Source organism: Arctopsyche grandis, chromosome 11 (assembly GCF_051622035.1).
Source record: "Arctopsyche grandis isolate Sample6627 chromosome 11, ASM5162203v2, whole genome shotgun sequence".
Classification (NCBI taxonomy): domain Eukaryota; kingdom Metazoa; phylum Arthropoda; class Insecta; order Trichoptera; family Hydropsychidae; genus Arctopsyche; species Arctopsyche grandis.
In genome coordinates, this window is record NC_135365.1 from 1,357,414 (window position 1) to 1,379,380 (window position 21,967).

At 32.9% G+C, this 21,967-nt stretch overlaps 4 protein-coding genes and 1 long non-coding RNA gene across 6 annotated transcripts in view; 3 read left to right on the plus strand and 2 right to left on the minus strand.

Annotated features, from left to right (window-relative positions):
• LOC143919146 (uncharacterized) overlaps nucleotides 1–21,967 on the plus strand; it is a 1,208,594-nt gene that overhangs the window by 670,630 nt on the left and 515,997 nt on the right. The window lies entirely within an intron of this gene.
• LOC143919153 (uncharacterized) overlaps nucleotides 1–21,967 on the minus strand; it is a 229,710-nt gene that overhangs the window by 108,052 nt on the left and 99,691 nt on the right. The gene's annotated exons all lie outside the window — the stretch shown is intronic.
• Nucleotides 1–21,967, minus strand: part of LOC143919113 (uncharacterized) — a 213,940-nt gene that overhangs the window by 59,434 nt on the left and 132,539 nt on the right. The window lies entirely within an intron of this gene.
• LOC143919064 (uncharacterized) lies at nucleotides 852–8,002 on the plus strand. Its single transcript, XM_077441247.1, has 6 exons — nucleotides 852–1,148; nucleotides 1,395–1,781; nucleotides 2,029–2,130; nucleotides 2,224–2,356; nucleotides 2,433–7,595; nucleotides 7,679–8,002. Exons 5-6 carry the CDS (start codon nucleotides 3,392–3,394, stop codon nucleotides 7,747–7,749), a joined length of 4,275 nt encoding a protein of 1,424 aa, XP_077297373.1. The 5' UTR covers nucleotides 852–1,148; nucleotides 1,395–1,781; nucleotides 2,029–2,130; nucleotides 2,224–2,356; nucleotides 2,433–3,391; the 3' UTR covers nucleotides 7,750–8,002.
• LOC143919069 (uncharacterized) lies at nucleotides 10,669–21,776 on the plus strand. 2 transcript variants are annotated; one of them, XM_077441253.1, is made up of 10 exons: nucleotides 10,669–11,000; nucleotides 15,131–15,248; nucleotides 15,325–15,481; nucleotides 15,545–15,668; nucleotides 15,731–15,852; nucleotides 17,069–17,217; nucleotides 17,284–17,420; nucleotides 17,493–17,726; nucleotides 17,929–18,121; nucleotides 18,191–21,776. In XM_077441253.1, the coding sequence occupies exons 1-10, from the start codon at nucleotides 10,905–10,907 to the stop codon at nucleotides 19,381–19,383; spliced, it is 2,523 nt and encodes an 840-aa protein (XP_077297379.1). In that variant the 5' UTR covers nucleotides 10,669–10,904; the 3' UTR covers nucleotides 19,384–21,776. The 2 variants fall into 2 exon arrangements, with proteins under 2 accessions (XP_077297379.1, XP_077297380.1); XM_077441254.1 differs by having other exon boundaries at nucleotides 10,675–11,000; nucleotides 18,224–21,776.

A 21,967-nucleotide genomic window follows, 5' to 3' on the forward strand; every position in this document is an offset into this window, starting at 1 on the left:
TGGTTCAAAGACGAGATATGACTTTTCTTATAGATCTATTCCCAGTAAAATTTCGAACCAAAAACTCGTATTAGTTTAGCACGGCTTTGCCTTGTGTACACTGTACGCTCGAAATTTTACCGATTTAAAATTCAGCACACTTCCAATTAACTCTTTTAAACGAAAACAAAAAATATTGTGGCCAGAGCACTATCCTAATAAACATGTTCCAATAGAAAATACTCAATATAAAATAGTATTAACAGTGGGAAAAAAATCCAGGGGAAAATACGTACTTTTGACTTTTGATTTGAATTGGACGACTACTTAGAGAGATTTGAAAGCTAAAAAGTACTACAAATGACAGATAAAATACCCAACTATAGATTCCAATATTTTTTTTGAACAGAAAATTGACAAATTTCGAGACATCGACGGAACAAGATATAGAAAAATCGCGCGATTTTAAAAGCACATAATATATCTCCGAATCTCGAGCCAATCAACATTTTTCATTAGCAGATTCGTATCCACTAGGCATAAATCAATAAGAAAAGTCATATCTCGTCTCTGAACCAAAAAAAAGTCGTCATTTGTCGAACAGTGTAATCGAGACATTATATTATTTCTTAGTTTGGTTTAAATATTTAAAACTTCTGTCCCAGAAGTATCATTTTTCTCTAGTTCTTCGACAGGTAAGTTGAATATCGACATTAAATAATGCAGGGACAGTAAATATTTCAACAAATGATGTAATTTCTAGAGAATCGTCATGAATTGAAAGCAGTTTGAATAAATTTTCAGTTTATGTTGATCAGTTGGTATGCTTAAGAAATAAGAACTTAAGAGGCCTGGAAAAAATCATGAGTAACAGACGTTTGAGGCAGCCCTGATGATGGCTAATACTTTTTATCTACAAAAAATGATATCATATTGCCAAATGACAGTTGCTAACAGCTATTACAACGGGAAACATTTGCGTACAAAATCCAAAGTAAATATTCTGACAATTTATTAATAGTAATTTCATCTCATTGGAGTTTAATGTTTTGGATCTTCTTCGAATACTGATATCTTCCAAGATACCGCCACACCCAGATTTCAATGTACCGAAACAACTCCGGAGATAAGATTAAAATACAAGTAAAATGAACTAAAAACGTTGTAAGGTACGTTATATGTACATGTACATATGTAATTTAAAAAAGATTATTTGTACATTTTTCTCTTACGTTTTGCCATGTTTATATGAAATTGCTATATTGCATATATATATATATATATATATATATATATATATATATATATATATATATATATATATATATATATATATATATATATATATATATATATATATATATATATATATATATATCATACATACAAAATCTATTAAAATAAATTTCTTATAGTTCATTCTAGGAATACAAGAAATGGTAATTGGATTCTTAGTCACATTGCGGTGGTCACAAAGACAATTTTTGCCATGAAAATCGCGAATACGGAATATTTGGCACTCGAGTTCTCGTTAGTATGATGGACTTTTCGTCAGCCAGATGTCCCGTTACAGAGATTTTAGTGACATTTGGGCGAGCGCTTTGTGACCAATAATCACCGAACCGTATATGTCACGACAAGAGCTCCACGGATTTTTGGTTCAGCGACTATACGTCCACGGCAAAAGTTGGGGTCTGGGTCACTGCAGGGAAAGTGACTTGATGGGCCTGTGGCCTTGTTTGTTTATGGACAATAATACTACATGCGCCCCTCTACACAACTGGTTTTAATTACACACATATGTAAATATTTCAAATTATTCCAATTATGTATTTAAAATATAGTTTTTAAAAGCGAGTTAACATTATGAATTATTTCATTTCGTGAACATTACTTTTTTTTTGTTTAAGTTGTTTATTGCAATTCATTCGTCATTGAAAGATTTTGAAAAAAATTTGTTTTTTCAAAATTTTATTTTGTTGTATGAGATCCCCAGCGATGCCACTGATTCCAGATAAATTTAATTGAAATTTAATTTGCGGATTTTAGTGATCGCCCTTTCTCCGTCGTTGCCAAGATAATGCCCTGCTCCCATCCAGTGATAACAGCCCATATCCAGTGATTGCAAAAAATAAAGTAAAAAAGTTTAAGGTAAACCTAACACTTAAATTAAAGTTTTAATGTTTACTTGAAATTCGTTTCAATTTTACTAATTGTGTAGTATTTTAACAATTTTATCTTCAGCATCAAAAAACGCTCAGCGACTAAAATTGGTCCAAAGTAAATTAAACCATTAAACAAATAAATACAATAAGCAATATCTCGTCTGCGTATCATTCCAATTTGTGATTAGTAAGAAAAATTATATTAACATAAGGTATGTATTATTATTGAAAAGATAATGTAATATATACATACATTAAATTTAACTCAAATTTTTCTTTTCATTGCAGTGATAAAACAAAAATTTAAGTATTATTTCAAGATAAAGTATTTGGATGTATATATTTGATATCTTGTGAAAAAAAAACAATGACATCCAGCGACAGTATGGACCACGGAAAATGTTCTAAAAATCTACTGAAGTTGTCTATTGAAATGAATTTAGAGGAGCGATTAACTAATTTCGTTAGATATTTTGTTACCGAAATAGAATCGACGTTACAACTACATTATGAAATTTTAGAGGGTAATATTAACAAATCGGGACAAATTTCGAAAGGGATGGTAACTGCTTTAGGACTATTCGCGAATTTGTTTATCGGCAAAGAAGCAGATAAAATAGTTAAACTTTTTGAAACACCTTTGTCAAAACCATTAAAAGTTTTAAAAAAAAGAATACTATGAAATCGTATACAGCTTTCACCGATCTAGAGATACGGGAAGAAAATTGTTTGTCGACATTGCCATTGACGTATTTATAAGTTTCGAAACTCAATTTGTTGGAATCACTTCTACTAGAGGGCCTCAAAAAGCGATTCAAAGAGTAGCGAAGGATGCTGCTCAACGGTTTTTAAGTCAATTCAAAAGCAAAGAAGACTCTCATAGCAAAAATCCAATAATACGTAAATTGGGAAAAAGCTGGAGAAAAATAAAAATATCAATCAAACCTCAATTGTCCGCAACAAAAGGCGACTACAGAATTAATGCCCAAAAGGTGATAGAGGGGAAATCAAAATCTAAATCGGAATTGATTCCCAATATAGTTTGGAAACCTGGTTTCGACATTGAATACATCTGTAGAGAATTTCACGATGAGTGTAAAAAGGAAAATAAGGATTGGAGAACGTCAAATTTATTCGATGAAGTTAGAGTTGCAATTAAAAAGGAAGGCACAGAAGATTATGAGGTGTATGCCAAAGATAAATCTAATTGTGACAAATATGGATATCGGCGTCCTTTCCAAGATGAGATGTTAAATGAATTTAAACTTACTAAAAAAGGCGAGAAAGCTTGCATGCATCCACAGTATTTAAATCTTGATGACTTTTACGAGAAACAACGAGAACAAATATTGAAGTCTATCAACGAGGACGATGGAGCTGTCGTTCAACGAAGAATGTTAGAATTGGTTGTAGAAATCAAGACAGAATTTGCACAATTCAAACATGAAATTGAAAAGCAGCACAACGAAAACAGAGATTATCTAGTGACGACAATAGAGACATTTGATGACCAGTTGACGGAAATCATAACCGGAAATGAGGAAATTCTTAAGGAATTACATTTAGCACAAGAGGACCGCGACGCCAAGGCAAAAGAAAGTAACGATCTTCAAAAAACGCACATGGAGAAAACAGGAGAGGTCTTATCAGAAGTCAAAAACGTGCATCATAAATTAGAATCAGCACACAACGATATTCAAGAATCGATCCAAGTGATTCTCGAGAGTCAAAAAAATAGTATATTATTAACTAGAGAAAAATCAGTTGATCAAAAAATTAACAATGAACGAGTTTTATTTCGCTTGAAGAAACCAGTAAAATTATTTGAAGGAAGGCGAAAAGAATTAGAAGAATTACACGAAGCATTAAATAAAAAGACAACTACAGTGATTTCACAGGCAGCTTCCATTGTCGGTTTGGGTGGGATTGGAAAAACCGAATTGGCGAAAAAATATATTGTAGATTACAATGAATATTATCATAATATTCTCTTCATAAACGCTGAAAAAAGTGAAACTTTATTAGAATCGTTTACGAAATTAGCGAAAAAAATTGGAATAACGTTGATTTCGGATGACAGAAGCGAACGAGATATAGCAGATATTGTAGAAGAGATTTATCAACATTTAAACAAAAATGGGAAAACACTTGTGGTGTTTGATAATGCGGAGGAATACAAATATATAAAAAAATTCATTTTTAACGATTCCTCCATTAATAATTGCATATACACTTTGATCACGTCACGATGTCAAAAATGGAATATCGGAGACAAGGGCGATATTAAAGTGATTCAATTGGAAGAATTTACTCACGAAGAGGCTGTGGAATATTTGAAAAAGTCTTTGGAGAACGAAAATGAAGACGATTTAAAATTATTAATGGAATTGCTACTCAGATTTCCGTTAGCGCTTAAACAAGCAGTCGGATATATTCAACAGCAAAATCAAATAGAAATTAGAAACAAGAATGGGAATGGCTTCAAAGCTAAAGATTACCTGGATTTGTACAACGAGCAATGGAAAGAACTTTTAAACGAGGGGCATGAAGATGAGGATGTGTATCAATCAACGATTGCGACGACATGGAGAATCACAACCCAAAAAATTGAACAGGATGACAAATGTGGGAAATTAGCTTTATCGGTATTAAGCGTCATGTCATATCTGGCTCCTGATGATATCGACATTGAGAATATATTCTCTAAATTAGAACCAAACAAAAAAAAATTGTTCGACGCTGTTGACTTGATTCGTGATTACTATATGATCAATTACGAAAAAGGCATAGCAAGCGTGCATCGGTTGGTTCAACAAGCTATTCAAATATACTTAAACGAGAAGAAGAACGAAGAAAAGATTCTAAAAGTAGCGTTGGAGTTGCTTAAATCATGTGATTCTACAGAGCATATACTCAGTGTATGGGAACATTCGTATAAATATCCCAAAATTGTGAAATTTTATTACAATCAATCCAAATATGGTTATCGAGGAGAAACTCCCATGCAATTATTCGCATCCCATCGTAATAATACTACTGCAATCGTTGGGTTATTAAAACATGTAAGTTGCAGAGAAAATGATTTAAACATTTCTTTGCTCAATGCGTGTAAATACGGAAATACAAATGTCGTTAGATTGTTAATCGAAAATGAGGCTGACGTATTATGTCATCAACCATATTGGCCGAAACAAACACCTTTGCATTTGGCTGCAGAAAGTGGTGGTGTGGAAATACTGCAAATACTTACCAATAAAGGAGCTAATTTAAAAGCAACTGATGAAATCAATAACACACCACTCCAGATTGCTGGAATCAATGATAAATCTGAAGCATTTATATTTCTATTAAAATTGGGAGCCGATCCAAATGAAACGAACATATATGATAAAAGCATTCATTTTATAGTGTGGGAAGATGCGGCAGAGACATTAAAACTGCTTTTAAGCGGGGGAGCAAATCCAAATGTTTCGGATAAAGCTGGTTGTCCACTATTAGAAGTGGCTTTAAAATATAAAAGTGTTAATATTCTGGAAATTCTTATCGAAAATGGAGCTAACATAAATGTAACTGATAAAGATGGCGACACACTTCTCCACATTGCTGCATTGTATAAAAAATATGAAGCATTAGAAGTATTATTAAAGTTGGGTGCCAATCCAAATACATTAAACAGACACGGTGAATCAGTACTTAAATATTTTGCGAGATTTGGTGCTTTAAAGGAGTTTGAATTGCTTTTAAGCAAAGGAGCAGATCCAAACATTCGAGATGAACATGATTCCTCGTTACTACATTGGGCTGTGAGACAGGGTAATCTTGAGATATTGCAACTGCTTTCTGACTATGGAGCTGACCTAAATATAATTGATAAAGTCGGCGACACGCCACTTCTCATTGCTGCATGGAAAAACAAACTTGACGCATTTGAAATTTTAATAAAATCCGGAGCGGATCCAAATATAATAAACACAAAAGGCAAAACTGCACTTCATCATATAGTAATGATTAATGCTGTAGAGGAAGTCGAACTGGCTTTAAACAAGGGAGGAGATCCAAATATTCAAGATAAAAATGGCCATTCAACATTACATTTGGCTGCAGAACGGGGTAATATTAAAATGTTGCTACTGCTTGTCAATTATAGAGCTGATATAAATATGACGAATAAAGTCGGTGATACACCTCTTCTCGTTGCTGCATCAAATAATAAACTTGACACTTTTCAACTTTTAATAAAATTGGGAGCCGATCCAAATATAATAAACACCAACGGCGAAACAGTGCTTCATTATATTACATTAAGTGATGCTGTTAAGGAATTTGAATTGGTTATAAGCAAGGGGGGCGATCCAAATATTCGAGATAGAAATGGTCGTTCACCATTTCATTGGGCTGCAGAACGGGGTAAATATGATATTATGCAATTTCTTATCGATAAAGGTGTAGATATTGATATGCCCGATAAATACGGGAACGCACCTCTTCTTTTGGCTGCTTTTTATGGCGAGTTTGAAGCAATAATTTACCTATTAAAGAACGGCGCCAATCCGAAATCCATATCTAAACGAGGTGAGACGATTCTACACAAAGCAGCTTACGGATGTAAAGTCGATGATTTTAAATCAATCATAGAATTGGGATTTGAACTTACGGCTGTAGACAAAACGAGAAGATCTTTATTACATTCGGCTGTACTTGGAAAGAACGATTCAATCATTAAGTTTTTGGTTGAAAAAGAAATCGATCCAAATATTGCAGATAAGTTTGGATACACGCCACTTCATGAGGTTTCCTATAAAGGTTGTATCTCCACGCATAAAGTTAAATTACTAATTAAATTGGGCGCTAATCCAAATGCAATGAGCAAATCGAATTGCACGCCCCTGTGCTCTGCATCAACCAGAAATAATATTGAAGCAGCTACTGTATTGATAAACGAAGGTGCTGAAATCAACATCCGTAACAAAGTTGGCCGATCTGCTCTGCACTTTGCGTCATCAAAATGTCATCGGAATATCATTGAGCTTCTACTGAAAAATGGTGCTGAAGTTAACGTGTTCGACTTTAAAGGTCGAACACCATTACATCATCTTTCACGAAACGGTAGATTTGAACATGTGAAAATTTTGCTGAAACATGGCGCCGATCCTAGCAATTTGGATAAATCAGGTCACTCACTGCTGCATCTGGCCGCCGTGCACTTCAGATACAAAGCTGTAGATTATCTGATCAGAAACGTAGAAGGCATTGACGTGAATGGCCGAGATGTCGAGGGCAAAACCCCTCTGCACTTGGCATCCGAGTGTGGAAGAGTCTCCATTGTTGGTCTTCTCGTCCGAAATGGAGGCAACACTAGCGCCACGGACAAAAGCGGAAACACGCCTTTGGACTTAGCAACTAAATTTAACCGTGCCAATGTCATGGACTTCTTCAATTTAGGCTTGCGAGGTTATTTGAATACATCATTTTGATATATTTTTTGCTTCCAATTGATTTGTGTTTTAACAGTTTGTTTTATTTTCTAATTACAGCCACTCGAAAATCTACAGCTGAAATTTCTGCATCCAACTTATTCTATATACTTCAAACGAATGTCATTTAGAAGGAATAATATCGCAGTCTTTAACAATGTCACAACTATTTTAATATGATATGTACATACGTATATGTATCTTATATTTTTTTGGCGAGCTATTTTTTTATTATACTTGTATTTTTAATATTGTGTGCGTAATCTTGTTTAAATGTTCATATCATATTTGAACTAGCTTTTTGTTTATTTTATGTAATATCTAATGGTGCTACCCGGCTTCGCTTGGTAAATGGAAAAGAATTAAACCATGAAAAAATCTTCATTTGTTTTTTTTATTAAATTTATCTGTATCGAAAAAAAATTATATGATTTAACGACCGACCAATCACAAAAGACTTTGACCAATCCAGCGAATCAAAAACGACTTTTAGGACAGCCAATCAGAAACGAATTACAGACGCCGTTTTGGTTTTATATACATATGTACATATAAAATTTATCGAAAATTTAATTTCATAAAATATATTACCATTCATATTCGTATAAGTGCATCGTATTCGAAATAGTCACAAGCTTGTAAAAAATATTCTCATTACCTTTGTTATTTTCTTGAACAGAGTATACATTATATTATATTCTAAAAATACATATTGAATACAAATTGTTTTTATGTAAAGAAGGATCTTTTATTGTCACTTTAATTATAAATTATATTTTTATAGACATTTTATTGAGCCAAATTGTTTTATTTAAAATGCTTTTTCCCTGCGTATGTATGTATGTATATATTTTAATTTTTATTATTAAGTATGGAATGTGTTTAAAAATATGTATTGTGAGGGCGCTACGACAAGGTCGAGTCTGGTTACCATCCTGCGAATTGGGATCGATTCGTCCATGTTGGTGCATCCCACTTTACTTCCTTATCGGGCTGCATATTTTGATGGACGACAAAATATAAACAAGGAAAAATATCAAATATTATCGAAATTTTAAATTTAAATTATTATATTTTGCTACATATAATTTTCCATTCAAGCTAACTGATCCAAATGAGTGCATTATATTAACATTCATTGAAAATATGACATACTACTGGTTTTACCCGGCTTCGCTCAGTATTTGTAATATAAACAGCTTAAACATGGCTAATCTAATAGTAAACATTAATTTGTTGTTTTATTTAAATTATTTGAATCGAAAAAAAATATTATTCAACTATATTGATATCGTCGCCATAGAAACTTTTATTTGTTTTCGATGCTCCCAACCAAACCTTACATAGTTACAAAGTCTATTTCGAAATCGTATATGATATATGTATAGGTATATTTATGTAAGTAATGTGTGTCATATTCAAAATATCTATCTTTAGAATTAATAATTGTGATTTTTTTTCGGTTGTATGACATTTTTAGAAGGGGCGGCATTATGAACTTTGCCTAAGGGCGGGACAAAGTTTCGAGACTTGAGTCGTTGTCAATTCTAGATTTTGCTCTCATTTTTTGTAGTATACTTAAAAATCGTTAAAAGCACTGTAACTGAGTTGACAGGATCACAAAATCGACAATGAAGTACAAGTCAAAATTAACTGCTTTGATAGCCCCTGTTGCGCTCTAGTTTCAAAGCTTGGTTTAAATTATAAAAAATAACAATCTCGTAAAAAAAGCATATGCTGAGCAAATATTCCAAATATTGCTCAGCATATGCTTTATTGCCCAAATATTGCTTTTCTGCCAAACGTTGTGCAAAACTGCTCATATCTCATCAAAAAAACCATTTGCTGAGCAATATTTGGGCAGTTTTCTGTACGGCAATTTTCCTGTGCGACGAATTTTCTAAATAGCTTGGTGCCAAATGACATTTTTTTCATCGAAATACTGATTGTTTATATTTCATGCTGATGCTTTGTTATCATAATACTGACTGTTTATATTCTATGTCGATATTTTAGTTATTATACTGATTATTTATATTTTATACTGATTAAAGGTCCGTTCATACCTAGTCAGCAAATACCGACTTCAGCAGGTATCCGGCCGTACGAAAAGGATTCTTTGGTACATTTTGTATGGGTATATTCATACCAACCGTCACGTTTACGCCACGGCAGGCTTACAGCAGTACCCGACATTTCCTGTTCATACCTTACAGCAACATCCGTCAACGTATCGTATCCTTTTTTTTGGCCATCGTGGAAATATACACGCGAATTACGTGCCATGAGTCAGCCGCTTTACTGTTTTGGACCAATTATCGATAGTGACAGTTGACAGCTGTTCAATCTATCGACATGGTTTTGGCGCAAATATTTAATAAAAATTTAAATTTTTTAAGGAAATATTTAAAAAAAATTTGTCCATCATCCACAAGCTCCTTATACAGTGTCCAAAACTCTCCTTCGGTTTTTCTATTTTTTAACATGGGATGCACATCAAAACGCCTCCGTCCTTTTGTTTTGCCTTCTTGAGCTTCTTCTTCCATTATGCATAATTTTAAAATTATGCGATTATGCATAATTTTTCGTTCGATTAACGCCGAAACATTTTTGCTGACTTGTATTCTGACGCGTACCTACGAATGCACGTGTATGCATTCATATTGTAAGTACTCGACAATACGACGTAAGCAATATTGCGCCGTATCGTCATGGCCTGTAATGTATAAGTAAGCCGATTTTGCCTTGCACTCGGCCAAAGTGCTGTGAACGTGACGTGACCGCGACGTGTAGGTAGATATGAATAGAAATGTAATAAAATGACATATTTGAAACGGAGTCGTGCAGTGCTGTTAAGTATGAACAGACCTTTTATCTATCACTTTAATATTAATCTGATATAATTCTGACAATTTAGTATGAAATACTGATAACTCGTTAAAATAATGGTTGATGATGGTGAATAAAATACTGATCGTTTAAATACAAGCCAATAAAAAAGATAACGATGAAAATTTGGATAAAGTGGTAAATAAAGCATGGTCGTAATTATTGTCGTTGTCGACCGGCACAAGTGACGTTTCCCGCAACATAACCTACGACTTTGACGTTTCTTATTGACGTTTCGACACTCGTGGCAATATTGTGTAAACAGTATGTTTACGATAGCGGATAACTTCAACGAACGTTAATTTGAGCAACACGAACACTATAAAAGCGCTTTTGAACTCGTTCGTCGCTTTTAATTCGAAATATTAGAATGAAACATTTTAAATAAATCGACACAATGGGAAAATTGGGTCCTATATCGGGACAAGCCATAACTTTGGCTAACAGTATTATAGGCGTAGGGATATTGGCGATGCCGTTCTGTTTTCAACAGGTATTACAAACCCCTCATACTAACACACAATTTATAAAATATCTGCACATCAGGGTATAAAATTTTGTAATAAATCTTTTCTTTTCAAGTTTAATTTTCTTTTTTATTCGTGACATAATTTATTTTAATTCATTCTTTCTGCTATAACAGATAAGATATCTTTGTGCATTTGTGTAGTGGGTTCATACATACATAACTGGTTGAATAGAGTCACTTTTAAATGGGTTTTCCCAAAATCAAGACTTACTTCAATCTCGTTTTTGGGTTCGTAATGCGCAATGATGGTAATTTCATCTAAAATTTTGTATTGACTCCAAATATTGAGATCCATTCCAATCGCTTTTTGTTGTGACACAAAATGGACAATGTTAGACTAGATTTCAAAATTGATAACGTGTGTTTGAGAATTTTATTTCTTTTTTTTTTTATTTTTTTTTTATTTTACGGTCAAGAAAAAATTGACCATTTTACATGTTGGAAATAGAGAAAGAAAAAGAAAAAAAATTAAAATGAAATATAAAAGAAAAATACACATACATTCATATACTACAAAATAAATTACATTATATTAAAAAAATATTTAAATAAAATAGATTTCATGTTATATTTACTAACAATGAATAAATCGACCATGGATAATTCGTTTCCAACTCTGTGCAGTCTCAACATAGCTGAGTTCAATGAGTAATTAGTGGTAAACCTGGGCATATCAAAAAGATGGTTACATCTAATTGATCTACCCGGCACATGGAAGCACACTAAACTCACCAAGTCAGAGCATTTAATAGTGCCATTAAGAAGACCACACAGAACTGAAATATCGTTAATTTTCATTCTGTCATATAATTTTAGCAAATTAAGTTTCCTATAAATAATAACGTTACTGACATAGTGATTATGACTTTTAAAAAATTTAAATTTGATGAATCTAGTGAACTTTATTTGCACTGACTCTATTATGTTAATTTGTTTCATTAAATAAGGAGACCAAATGGTAGAATTGTACTCTAATTGGTTTCTAACCAGAGTGGTGTATAAAATTTTAATCGTATTTACATTTTTGAAGTGAGTACTATTTCTTATTAAGAAACCAAGTGTTTTGATGGCATTTTTTGTGATAAAATTTATATGAGAATTAAAAGTTAATTTGTCGTCAAAAATAACTCCTAGATCTTTAATTAGCGATGATGATGGTAATGATTCATTATTTATATGATAATTATAAATAATTTTGTTATTTGACCTACTGAACCTGACAACAGAACACTTCTTAATGTTTAAATATAATTTATTAAAAGAACACCAATCGTTTAATGAGTTTAAATTAGTTTGTAAAGTAGCACAATCGTTAGTGTCTTTTATACATTTAAATATTTTTAAATCGTCTGCAAATAAGAGCACTTTAACATCATTAAATATATTTATAATATCATTTATAAAAATATTGAATAGGACTGGTCCCATGTGACATCCTTGGGGAACGCCACTAGTTGGATTAAAGGAGTAAGATTTAGAATGGCCGATTTTAACTAATAATGATCTATTGGACAAATAGCTCCGAAACCAGTTTAGTAATACACCGCTGATTCCGATACTGTTTAGTTTATATAATAAAATCTCAATATCAACTTTGTCAAATGCTTTACTGAAATCAGTGTAAATTGAGTCAACTTGCAATTTAACAGATAAGGCACTAGAAATAAAATTTTCATATAATAATAAATTGGATAAGGTAGATCTACCAGAAGTAAAACCATGTTGTTGTGGAATAATAATGTTATTAATGAAAGGAATAAATTCGTCTAATACTAAACTTTCAAAAAGTTTTGGAATAGTTGATAGTTGACAGATGGCTCTATAGTTCATTACATTATGTTTATCCCCATTTTTATGGAGAGGCATTAAATAGCCAGACTTCCAAGAATTGGGAAATATACCAGTGGAAATAGATTGATTAAAGAGATTAAAAAGAGGATAAGTTAATACATTGGCACAATTCTTGATAAAAATTGGGGGTATGTTGTCAGGACCCGCAGATTTAGATATATCTAAGGCATTTATTTTGTTAATTAATTTTTGAATAGATATATTTATAGAATGTAAAGGTGAAATCAGGACATTATTATTTACAATGCTATAATTAGAATTATTGTTGTTGTTTTTGACATAGATCGATTTGAAAAAATCAGCAAAAAGATTGACTGAATCATTAGTATTGTCAACAAATTTACCGTTAAGTTGAATGTTTTCTGGTATATATGTTTTATTGTTGTTTAATTCTTTAGTAAATGACCAAAAATATTTGGAATTTGAATCAATGAATGATTCAGTTTTTTTAATATAAAGTTTAAAACATTTGGATATATGTAGTTTACACAAAGCTCTTAGTTTTTTGAATTCAATATATATGTGTGTAGAGTTATAAATTTTGAATAATTTGTGCACACTTTTTTTTTATGTATTAGGTTTTTTAATTCGGGACTAAACCATTTTGGAAAAAAATGCAACTTATTTTTATATTGAGGAACATGGTTGTATATACAAGAGATTAATAATTCATTCAGCATAATGACTTTTGATTCAAAGTTAATGTTATCGTTTAAGAACGACCAATTGGTGACATTTAATTGGTTCATGATTTCGTTATAATCGGCTCTGTGAAAATCAAAAATATTTTGCTGAATTAAAGGTAGATTAGTAGATTTATTTAAAGTAATAATAATATCTAGGGGTGGATGATGGCCATCCACTGGAGATAGAACATCATGAGATTTCATAACGTTAGTGTTTTTGAAATTGGAAAAAACTAAATCTAAGACACGATCATTCAAGTTGGAAATAGTATTAAATTGTTTAAGACCTAAATTTAAAGATAAATTTATAATTTCTTGATGAATTGGAGAATTTTCATTCATTTCAAGGTTTTGCCAGTCCAAATTTGGTAGATTAAAATCACCAGTTATTAAGAATTTTGAATCAGGATATTTTAATCTGATTGTTTCAATATTATTTATAAAATTATTATATACACTAATGTCAGAGGATGGAGGGATGTAAACACAACCGAATATGCACTTTACATTGAAAATTTTGGTTGATATAAATATTTGTTCGATGGAATTGTTTGTGTTGATGATGACAGATGATGAATGAACTTTTTTAATAAGAATTGCCACGCCACCGCCTCGAGTCTTCGTACTGGTGTTTATGTTTCTATCATATCTATACATATTGTATGTATGAAAGTTTAGTTCGGAGTCATTTATAAGGTTGTTTAGCCACGTTTCTGTTAATAATATGATGTGATATGCGGAAGCAGCTATAGCATTTTTAAGGAATTGTATTTTAGATATAATGCTTCGAACATTTTGGTAATATATTGTTAGTTTTTTGTACTATTTTTATTTATTATTTTAGGCACTCCATTAAAATATTTTATTATTAAGTCACTTTCACCTTTGTCTTTTCTGGTATTCATTTCGATCCACAAATTGTTTATATGTAGTCTTTGCATGTACGTTAGGTCATTTTTTATTTTAATTCCTAATTTGGGTCTTTTTCTAAGTAATGATATTGCTGTTTGCTGTACATCGAGTTTAACTTTTAGGGGCCTTGGCTTCGTACCTTGTTTTAATCCGATTCTATGAGCGGTGAATTTGTGGTTAGGTAGCTCGGCTTTTGACAATAAATTTGCGATTACATTATTGTCGTCATTATTACCTGTTTCAGTAATGTCAAATATGATAACATTGTTTTTTCTATTTTTTCTTTCTTCCATTTCACTAACAAGTTCCAATGTCGATTCAATCGTGGTGGGTGTATCTTTAGACATATAAATTTTGGTAGCTGACAGCTCTCCTTCCAGCATTGCAATATTACAGGACATTTCGCCTACAGTTTGCGAGATATCAGAGGTGAAAGGCATCAATTTGGCCATTTGGTCCTTGCTAAATCTATTGACAGGGTCCATGAGGACTTGGACCATACTCTCTAATATTTTGGAGACGCTTTGCACGTACTTGGCCATTTTATATTTTATTTAGTAACAATGAAGAAGTAGCAAAAACACACTTTGGCGACACGACCGAACGCGACAACGAACACACTAATCATTACTTTTGCTTTTTCAGTGCGGTATAATACTATCCATTCTTCTGCTAACACTGAGTGGATTCATGTCTAGACTAGCTTGTCATTTTCTACTTAAATCTGCTATCAAATCGAGAAGAAGAAATTTTGAAGTATTAGGTGAATTTTAATTTTAATTATAATACTGAATTTGTTAAATATATCTATTATACATTTGTATGTATTATTCTTTCAGCATTTCACGTGTTCGGCAATGCCGGTAAATTCAGTGTCGAAATTGGCATAATAGGCTTCCTCATGGGCACTTGTATAGCGTATTTCGTTGTCGTCGGCGATTTGGGACCGCAAATAATCGCCAAAATATTCAGTATGAATCAAAGTGATAATTTAAGGTAACGAAATCGAAATTGTTTCGGTTGTTCGAACGAATGTGGTTACGATATGTCTTTTTGCAGAACGGGAGTGATGGTGATCGTTTCGTTGTTTTGCGTCTTGCCGCTAGGTCTTCTGAAGAATGTGGACAGTCTCAGTAACGTTTGCGCCGTTACTATAGGGTTTTACTTTTGTTTGGTGATGAAAGTAAGTCGACACTATAATCGATGCGATATTTATTGAACGAGTAATTCAAATTGCGCTTTCAGGTCATCGCTGAAGCTGCAGGACAGACTTTCTCCGGTGAATGGATGTCTAAGGTTGAATATTGGAAGCCTGACGGCGTTTTGAGATGTCTACCCATATTTTCTATGTCTCTGTTTTGTCAAACGTAAGCAATCATATTGAATTTATCGCTAACTTTCCATGTATGTATAAGGCGTGATCGGAAGTACAGCAAATTGATTTAATAAAAAAACCGACTAATTTTCCTTAAGAGCTGATATTTGTTATAAAAATAGACAGACAAATGCTCGACTTTTTTTTTTCAAATTTTACAAATGCATACATACATATTATCAGATCCGAAACTTTTGAAAATGTTTCACAATAGTTTTTTGAGCAAATAATATTGAGCAACAAAAAAATTACGTTTTTTACTTACCGAAGCAGAGACTGACCAATCTTTACTGAGTTTGATTCACTTCGAATTCGAATATGACAATGCTTTTTATTGTTTTTCTCTCGTTTATGAGATATGAGCGTTTTGGTCTTTGCAGTCAAAATCTAGTATTGCTGTGCCAAAAGTAAGTATTGGAATCAATAATCAAATGATTTTTCTATTGATTGTGATTCTTTTATTGCTTTATAATACGTATAATCTATTATCTAGTGAATTTTAAGTCGGTATAATATTTTTTCTCGAGCTATCATGCATGTATTGGGCCATGACTGTAAATGATGGTCTGAAGAATATATGTAAGTTTATAGTTATATATAAATATAACCAGCAATGAAGACTAGTGATTAGCATATTATGCTTTCGAGCAGAATGTCACGGGTTCGATTCCCACTAGAATCTCGTTACTGCCCATACTTTAATTTGTAACTCGAGGTCGATTGTTCCTTATCAGAGTTAGTAAATTTTTCTGATTTTCATTGAACCGATTCCTGTAAAATTGGCATCTCCTTTCCTATCTCTCTTGCTAATTAATAAGTTATTCAGCGTCTTGAGGTTCGCCAATTTAATTATAAAATGCTGCAAAAATTTCTCCATAGATGTCACTGTGGATGTTTGTATGAATTCGCATTGTATAAAATGCTTATATATTGTATTGCAATAGCGATTAGTAAAGGCGAGTGTTCATGTTCTATGAAATAAAATATAAAGCTTCATCTATTGATATTTCATATATTATATAAAAAGACTGTCATATCTTGGAATATACATTTAAAAACAGTTTGAAATACTGATCGTTGTATGTATGTGTATTATCAGAAAGAATGTAAACCATTACAGTATTCGGAAGATGAGATTTGGCGTATTGTCCGATCACACTTACATACCATACACCGACTGAGAATATAAATTCAAATTAAACTTACAGACAATTGTTCGAAATATACGACACACTTCCTAACGCATCTCTAGAGAAAATGAACACAGTTACAAAAAACGCAGTGTCCATTTGTTCAGTCGTTTATGTGCTTGTAGGATTCTTCGGATACGTCGCTTTCTCCTCCCAGCCTATTTCCGGTATTGAAAATACAATCCTTGACCACAGTTAACAGCGTTTATGTCATTGAAGATGATATTTTTTAGGTAACATCCTCACGAATTTGAGCCCTACGATAATGAGCGACGTTATCAAGTTGGGCTTCGTCATGTCGTTGGCTTTCAGCTTTCCGTTGATTATTTTTCCGTGCCGAGCTAGTTTATATTCCTTGCTGTATAGAAAGGTATTTTTTTTTCTTCAAATTCTAATTGCTTAAATGAGTGTGTGTGTGTGTTTATTTTATTTTACGATCCAGGGTCAAGTGGCGCCTCACGATCTGATCAGTAATATGATGCCAGATACGAGGTTCAAATACTTGACGGTTTTCATCATCGGCACTACACTGCTGATAAGTTTGATGCTGCCTAATATAGAACTGGTTTTGGGATTCGTCGGTTCCACTATCGGAGTTATCATATGCGTCATATTTCCAGCTGCGTGTTTCATTTGCATATCGTTGAAAAATACTAACGAGAGAATTTTGGCACAGGTGAATGTTTACTTGCTTTATCTTCTCCTTTTTTACTTGTCGTATTCGCTAAGCGAATGACGGAAATCATTTTGGCTTTGACAGTTTTATTGACAGAACAACTCTATTGAAGTTCTTCCGTACCACTGTTGTATTTTCTTCGAAATATTATATAATATGTATATTATTGGTTATTAATTGTCGATTTATTTTGCTTTTTTAGATAGTGTTATGTTTCGGTATTGTTATCATGGTATTGGGGACGTATGCAAATCTTCAAGCAGCTGAAATAGACAATATTAGTTCGAAATATAAAGTTGAACATAACATAGAGATAATGCATGATCAATTCGTGAATGATAATAAGATAGTTAAAGACGTTCACGTTGCAAATTTCAATGTGAAAGTTCCGGAAGGTTGTTATATTTTTTAATTTTAATATTATTTAGTTGCATTTTTGATGTTGAATTGCTTTTTTTTTATAGATAAGAAGTTAAATATTAACAAAAATACTAAAGAGAAGGATTTGTTTCATCCAATCGTTGAAAAGGTTGATGTGAAAAAGGAATCTAGATTAGAGCCGCCGAATCCAGTGCCTCCGAAAGAAGATGTAACGACAAAGAAAGTCGATTCGAGGGAAGTTAAAGTTGCGCCACTGAATATAAACGTTAAAGAAGAAGTTGCTGTAAATGTGATGAAGCCTGATCTTCAAACAAATGTTTCTGTTATAAAATCAGACAGTAAATCTAAGGAAGTAAAGGTAGACGTTGACGTAAAGATCGATAGCACATTGAAAGAGAAAAATGATTCAAACGATATAAAGAAACAAAATTTGATGGAGACGATTAAAAGGCATGAAAAAGAGCAGAGAGAGATAGTGCAGGAGCAACAGGAAATTTTGAAAGAAATGAAAAAGACGAAGAAAGAAATGGAAGATGAAAATCTTCTGAAGAAAATGGAAGACGTCGGTTTAAATAGCATTGAAAATAAAAAATTAGCAGTGGAAAACATACAAAAACTAGCAAAACTTGCAATTGAAAGCCTCGGTGGAAAGTTAGACCTGGTGACGGAGAAAGCAGAGAACACACAATCGATGAAGACCTCGAAGGAACCACCGCCCAAAGTGAAGCAGATCGACCAGGTCGAGCGTGCGCCGGAAGAAGTCGAGCTGCCGAAGGCTCCGAAGTTACCTGACAACCATGTGCACAAAGAAGACGAACCGCTATCATACAAAACCGGCGAAGACGCAGAGTTGGCGAAGAACACAATTGGTGAAATGAAACAAACCGACCGAGCAAACATTATGAAGAAGCCACCGATACCGGTGTACGTTCTGAATCAGGCGAAGAAAGTCGCCGAAAAGGCGCAAGTCGAAGTAAATCAAGCCGATAAGAATCCGGTCGAGGATAACTACGTCGGCGGAAAGCGTGATATATTAGAAGCTCGATTGGAAGACGGCGTGCTCAATGACAGGCACAAGCGAGATGTTGGCGATTGTACCGATGAGCTCAATCCAGATAAAACTTTAGGGTTGAAGTTATCGCTGACATTGTCCGAGCCGGAGACCAAGTTGAACGAAAAACCCACGGATGAGATGAGTGGGTCGAATAGTGATTTTATTAAACATCAGTTGAGACATTTGCAATGGTTGAAAGAGGATGTGGTGGAAAAACGGTGAGACTTTAGACTTGCTGTGATAAGTATTTATTGAGGCTGTTGAGTTTTAATGTAAGCGATTTCGTCGATACGCAATGATGATTCGTTGATATTGAGTCGGTCAAAATGGTAGTCATGGAACAAAGTAACTAATTTGTTTTTACTCTTTTATAACTAAATAAATAAATTCTAATTTTTTAAGCGTTTGAGTTTAATTCTTCTTTCCTTGCGTCTGAAGGTCGTGACTTTCCCTTATTCTAACATCCATAATGCGACCTGCCATGGTCTTCCGACCCTCTCGACACCCCGCAACTCCATCTTGCTGGGGATCATTCTCTACTTCCTTAATTTTTCCAGGCTATCCTGGTCTCGCCTCGCGATGTGTCTAAATAACTGGAGGATATGCCTAAGACCTGTAAAGCAATAGGCTGTCAATTTGGGCAGCCAGTCAACCCTCAGTGTCGGTGATTAATTCTTGAAAGATGGATGTTGAAGATGCAGTTATTTTGTATCTTCTACATGAAAAGAAAAGTACTGGTTTCATTCTCGGCTTCAGGAACTTCATTCATAGGGTTTCTGGACTCGACTCGACCCAGCCGGGTAATGACTTAAAACCCGCATTCGGGATCCGGGCTTCAAAACCTTAAATTTCAAAATGATTTTCAGTCGATACATTGAAAATATCCAAATATGTATGTGTTATTTATAGATTCTGCGTGTACATGATTCATATATGACCTGTTTGTTCGAGAACTTGATTTTACGACTTGTGAGTTCTGAGAAAACTGCGAACAATGGAATGGATTTTGCAAATATGTATATATACTGAATATGTATATGTATATACTGAAATTTGCACAGTGTACATATTTTTAGAATTTTGCCTTAGACTTCAGAGTGTAAATATCGTTTCAACATTATCATCATCATCATCATACCTGATTTCGTTAACGGTAAGTACTTTATTTTAATTATTTCTTGCAATTCTCTTAAAAAAATCAGTTTTATTCTTGACCGAATATTATTCTTGAAGTATAGTTTGCTTTATATTTTTCGGTGAACTATATAAACTTCTATAATAAAAATGATAGTTATAAAGGGACACGAAATCACATATTTGCTAAATGTGCCGATAATATTGGTATACCTCTGCTCAGATGTAATTGTTTTATGAATATTAATATTGACCTGTATTTACATATTTGTTAATTAATTTTAACTAAATAGCCTTATTAAAATATGTTATTAATTTTTACAACATACAATATTTCATTCTGTTTTACTGTTGATATTTCACATTACTTTACATAAAATTCATATATTTAGTTATTGAAAAATGTTTTGAATTTATCGAACAACCTATTTTTTAGTTGAGTCTATTTTGAATATTGTAATATATTACCAAAGAAAAATTAATTTAACATCTGGAAGATTTTGATTTTGGACCCGGATCCGTCGGGTTTTGAAAACCCGGGTTTTCAGAAACCCTAGTCATTCAAAAGGCTTATTTCATACTTACTTTAAAGCTCTTCGAAAACATCCGAACATTTTTTTCAATTACATTAGGGTATCGGGGAATTCATATGACGAGATGTTGGCTACTATTGGAGACTCAGGATACTGACACCCACATGCGAGCTTATATAACTTTTTTAATTACTCAAGGATGTCGGAGCATTCATTTGACAAGCTGTTGGAGACTCAATCACGGGTACTGACATGCACATGCTTCCATAGTAACTCCAGAAGAAAAATTGTTTGACATTGAGGTAAGTGAAATAAAATCAAATTTGGTACTTTCAAAAGAATTTCATTCTTAAATCAAACTTGGAAGAGCGTTTTTGGTACCGACTTTTTTCGATTGTTTTTATTAATACAGATCTAATCATTCTAACTGTTGAGATTTCTCTGTGTCATTAGAACCCGGAGACATCTCAACCGTCACTAGATTGAAAGTACCGAGTTGCAGGTGTATTGTACTGCAAGGACACCAAATCTCTACCTCGGACAATTCCATTACCTAAAAGTTGTTGGTAGTCACCCTGCGTCCCAGAGTTGTAGTAATATTTTTAGCAAATTTTGCCCTTGACAGATATCTAATTTGGTGCCCTTTATTTGTTTAATGTATGAATGAAAAAATTATATTTATTAAAATATAAAAATTAAGTCGAAATAAAATTACAAGAACCCAAAAAAAACTTTTTTTTAATATTATGTGGCGGCCCTATGACATGGTCGAGTTTCGTTCACTATCTTGCGAGTTTAGACCAACTCGGTCATGTTGGTCCGTTGCTACTTTACTTCCTTCCCGCCGTAGTCGTGTCTTAACAATTCCGTCGCCCTCCATAATTATAAATACTCAAAATTGCCAATATATTGTAAAAATTATCAGTATATACTTATACCCAGTAGTGCAGTGCTAAAAAAAAATGAAAATAAATTTATATTGGATAATATAAAAGTGCATTTATAATTGATGATGTTCTAAGTTGAAAGATTTAAAAACAAAACTAAAATATTTTTCCTTATTCTATTAGAATTGTTTTAACCTAAAAGTTTGATACAAATAATCTGTAGTAGGGATTCGTATTTTGAAAAAATAAATT